The 4674-nt window shown below is 43.8% G+C and overlaps 1 protein-coding gene across 1 annotated transcript; it reads left to right on the top strand.

The window, feature by feature from the left end:
- The first annotated feature begins 1847 nt into the window (after positions 1–1847).
- LOC124045196 (potassium voltage-gated channel subfamily S member 3-like) lies at positions 1848–3828 on the top strand. Its single transcript, XM_046364452.1, has one exon. The coding sequence runs from the start codon at positions 1929–1931 to the stop codon at positions 3429–3431; it is 1503 nt and encodes a 500-aa protein (XP_046220408.1). The 5' UTR covers positions 1848–1928; the 3' UTR covers positions 3432–3828.
- The last annotated feature ends 846 nt before the right edge of the window (positions 3829–4674 follow it).

Genomic DNA, 4674 nt, shown 5'->3' with positions numbered 1-4674 from the left:
TGGGTGTAGATAAAGGAGAGCTCTCCAGTAGGTACCAACACATTCAAAGGCCATTTTCTCAAAAGTGAGTTGACAAGTTTATTAACTTCAAAGCATAATTACTTGCTCATTGTTCCTCAAATGCAGTGTATGACAAGCCATTTTGTAGTGCTGAGTCACTAATTTTATCTAATGTAAGAAACACAATTTCAAATTTTGCTACATAAGACCAACTTGAACAGGTCCGTCACAAATAGTAAAGTAAAGTAGATACCTAAAAAATAACTACTTAAGTAGTTCTATAAAGTATTTATACTTAAGTACTTTACACCTATGTATATCATTCAATTGTAATATTATACAGCATAATACTGTCCCATACTATGATATTGGTCATGCTTTTGTGGTGAAGTAGTAGTCTAATTTAAGTAGGTCCAAACATTCAACATTTGTCAATGTCAACTAATAACAATGTTAGCTGAGACTGGTGAGCCATCATGCAAAACGCTTTGTTCATCTTGCTTTTGAAGTTGTCAATTCAGCATTTCTTGCACGTTGCGTGTTTCAAGATTCATTTACACTGAATAGCCTTGAAATGTGAGATCTTACTTCGATTTCCCTTGAAGAAACTTTCCCGTCTACTCAGCTTATTTTCCGCGTGCGTCTCCCTCTGTGGACGCCTCGCGCACGAAGTGAATAGTGCGCAGCTTGGGGAGTGAGAGGTGCGAGCGCGCACGCTACTGGTAAATGGACCACTGAGTGACGCATTGATCCTTCCCTTGGCCATTGATTACTTTGCTCCTCTTCAAAATGCCCGTAGCATCCGGACCGAATCAGTGTGATGGGTCGTGGGAGGAGCGCGAGTTGACGAGCCTTTCAGAAAAATTTGTTTGCCTCTGGAATAATGTTATTTAATATAAAGGGGATCCCCGAAAGACAGGTATGTCATTTTGTTGTTGAAGTTTTGTTGTTTGTTGGGAGTCTAACCTTCTTAAATAGTGAACTGTGCTGTGGTTTCTATTGTGGTTTTGTATTGTGTCGCATTAACTTCAGTTTCAGCTCTTTGGCTTGGCACAACTCTTCTGAATATATTTTATTATCCATTATTACATTGATGTAGGAACGTTCTGAAGTACTTTTAATAATGTTATCTAGGTTAAATAAAAGTACTAAATTAATAAACCAATAACTTATCAAATAATGTTTATTTTTATGTTGGATTGGATGGGTTTATAAAGCACAGGGATTGTAGCATGGATCTGGGCCATCGATAATTGAAGTCTGATACATAATATCTCAACATGAGTCTCAATGAGCCCAATACTGTGGAACAATATCAAGGTATCATGTTCATATAAAGCACTGTAATGTAGGCCAAAGCACTATGATAAGGTATGTTTTATAAGATACATTTATTTGTGATAAATTTACATTTACATTTACATTTAAGTCATTTAGCAGACGCTCTTATCCAGAGCGACTTACAAATTGGTGCATTCACCTTATGACATCCAGTGGAACAACCACTTTACAATAGTGCATCTAAATATTTTAAGGGGGGTGAGAAGGATTACTTTATCCTATCCTAGGTATTCCTTAAAGAGGTGGGGTTTCAGGTGTCTCCGGAAGAATAGTATAAATAAATTATATACTATTTGTTTGCTGAAAGCTGAAAGCTTTTTAGAACCAAAATATATTGTGGAAGAAATATTAATTTACCCAATGTCTCAAACTCAGGCCAGAGTTTGCAAGTCGTGTGCAAATAGTTTTTTTTCTCAGTTTGAAACAGATATAGTATACCAATGCTGTGGTTTGTGCAAGTCACTGATGTTGGTATATTGTTTTCTTGTGTAGGTGATGGATCTTCAGCCTGGAAATGACCTGTGCAAGCATTGAGTAGTGAACGCCTCCCCCTTCTCATAAGGCTCCACCCATGCCACAGATCCACCATGCTGTATGGCCAGATCCTTCACAGGCGTGGCACAGACGAAAGCTTCCTCAACATTAACGTGGGCGGCTTTAAGCAGCATGTGGAGCGCAGCATCCTGCAGCGCTTCCCCAGGACCCGCCTGGGGTGCCTGTTGGGCTGCGTCTCCGAGGAGGCCATCCTGGAGCTTTGCGATGACTTCAGCCCCACCGACAAGGAGTACTATTTTGACCGCAACCCGCATTTCTTCCGCTATGTCCTTAACTTCTACCATACGGGCAAGATCCACCTGATGGAGGAGCTGTGTGTCTTCTCCTTCAGCCAGGAGATTGAGTACTGGGGCATCAAGGAGCTCCACCTGGACTCCTGCTGCAGCAACAAGTTTCAAGAGCAGAGGGAGTTTGCAGAGGACAAGGACTGGGACCGGAGAAGCGATGAGCAACATCAGCAGTTCAGGAGCATTGACTCATCCATGGAGGATCTCTCAACTATAGACCAGGACTTGGAGAAGTTTGAGGGTACCTGGTGCTCGGAGGTCCGCAAGAACATCTGGCTGCGCCTGGAGAACCCAGGCTACTCACGTTTGGCTAAGGTGATCGCTGTGGCCTCACTGGCCATGGTGCTGACCTCCATCGTGGCCATGTGCATCCACAGCATTCCCGAGTTCCACCAGGTGGACCTCAATGACAAGGAGATTGAAGACCCAGTGCTGGCTATCTTCGAGGCTGTGTGCGTTGTCAGCTTCTCTGTGGAGTTCCTGGTACGGCTTTCCGTGGCACCGTGCCCCCGGAAATTCCTGAGTAACGCGCTCAACATCATCGACTTTGTGTCCATCGTGCCTTTCTACGCCACGTTGGCCTTCGAGATGGTGGACGAGGAGAACGAGGAGCTGGAAAACGTGGGGAAGGTAGTGCAGATCCTGCGGCTGATGCGCATGTTCCGCATCCTCAAGCTGGCCCGCCACTCAGCGGGGCTGCGCTCGTTGGGTGCCACGCTAAGGCATAGCTACCATGAGGTGGGCCTCCTGATGCTCTTTCTCTATGTGGGCATTTCCATCTTCTCCACCCTCATCTACTTTGTGGAGAAGGAGTCAGAGGAGTCGGACATAACGACCATCCCTGTGGGCTGGTGGTGGGCCACTATTAGCATGACGACGGTGGGCTACGGCGACACCTGCCCAGTGACGGTGTTAGGGAAGCTAGTGGCAACCCTGTGCATCATCTGTGGGCTGCTGGTGGTGGCCCTGCCTATCACCATTATCTTCAACAAGTTCTCCATGTACTACCAAAGGCAAAAGGCCATGGATGCTGATCAGACCAATAATGAGGCGGACCAATGCAATAATAACGATATTGAGATCCCCGACCCCAGTATACCTTACCTTAATGCTGGGGACCTGTACACCCAAAAGATGAACTCATTCATCGCCAGTATCTCTGTCAGGAGCAGCATCGGCAGTGATAAGGACACAGACATCTCGAGTATCCAGGATGGAGAGACGACTTGTATCCTGAGGGGCACTTGAGAGCTCAACTTACTAGACTTAAACCCTTTTACTCCTTGAGGAGCATAGGTCATCCACAAATTATCTTCTTAACTTTTGGGCCAGTTTCTCAAGTTCCATGGGTAGTTCAGTTCTTCAATCTTTACATTACAGATCTTCTCCAGGTGTTCCTTGGTCTCCCACGGTTTCCTTTACCTTGTGGGATCCATATAAGGGACTGGAACAGTGGATGCTGACTTTCTTGGAGTGTGGCCACAGTTGAGAGCGAGGAGGAGAAATAGTACCACCCTGCTTTCACCTGAGGCTTTTGAAATAGCTGTACATGGCCAAAAGCACTCTCCGGTTCCCAGGGTGAAAATAAGTGTGCTGTATCTCTCCACGTTCTTGTCCTTAGAGACTACGATCCATTAGGCCTAAGACTTGGCCTGTTTTGCATTAGTGACTTGAGGACTTATTTTCAGCTGTATCTGTCAAGATTTATTTTGAATCAATACTTTTTATTTTCACATGGCAATCATATGGAATGAAGTAGCCATGGTTTGAAACAAAATTACATTTAGCAATGTCTGGCAAGCTACTGCATTTCTCCTTCTCTTCTATACTAATAATTGAAAGAGACAACTGCAGGTGTGCTTTAAGGATGAAGTCAGTATAGGGTGTCTATTGCAGTAATAATGTATGACCTTTGAGATTTTACTTAACTCAGCAAATCGGTTAAGAACAAATTCTTATTTACATTAATAGCCTAGGAACAGTGGGTTAACTGCCTTGTTCAGGAGCAGAACAACAGATTCTCACCTTGTCAGTTCAGGGATTCGATCTAGCAACCTTGCGGTTACTGACCCAACGCTCTAACCACTAGGCTACTTGGCTACCTGCCGACAAGCTGTGGCTAGTCTTTAAAAATTCATTGCATCAATCTCTGCTTCAGCTGTCAGTCAATTATGCAATACCTGCCACATGACCATGAGTTGTTTACCTATTTTAGGTCATAAAATATTTCCCATATCAGCTGGCCATGCCAGGAAAGGCACTTCTTAGCGAATATGACAGACACACATACAGCACAAACATACAGATATATTGAATATTAGTTACACATTACTGTTTTATGACCTGTGTTAAGCTTATCGTCCTGAACACATTTTTACTTGACCAGAATTTAATTAATTTGACATTGTTCAAAGGTGCAGAAAATATGCTTTGCCTGTCTCTCTCTCTCTCTCTTTTTTAATCCGCCTTTCTCATCTCTTCCATCTGAATG

Source organism: Oncorhynchus gorbuscha, linkage group LG10 (genome assembly GCF_021184085.1).
Source record: "Oncorhynchus gorbuscha isolate QuinsamMale2020 ecotype Even-year linkage group LG10, OgorEven_v1.0, whole genome shotgun sequence".
NCBI lineage: Eukaryota > Metazoa > Chordata > Actinopteri > Salmoniformes > Salmonidae > Oncorhynchus > Oncorhynchus gorbuscha.
Note: the sequence above shows the minus strand (reverse complement) of the source record. Positions and strands in the feature narration are given on the sequence as shown.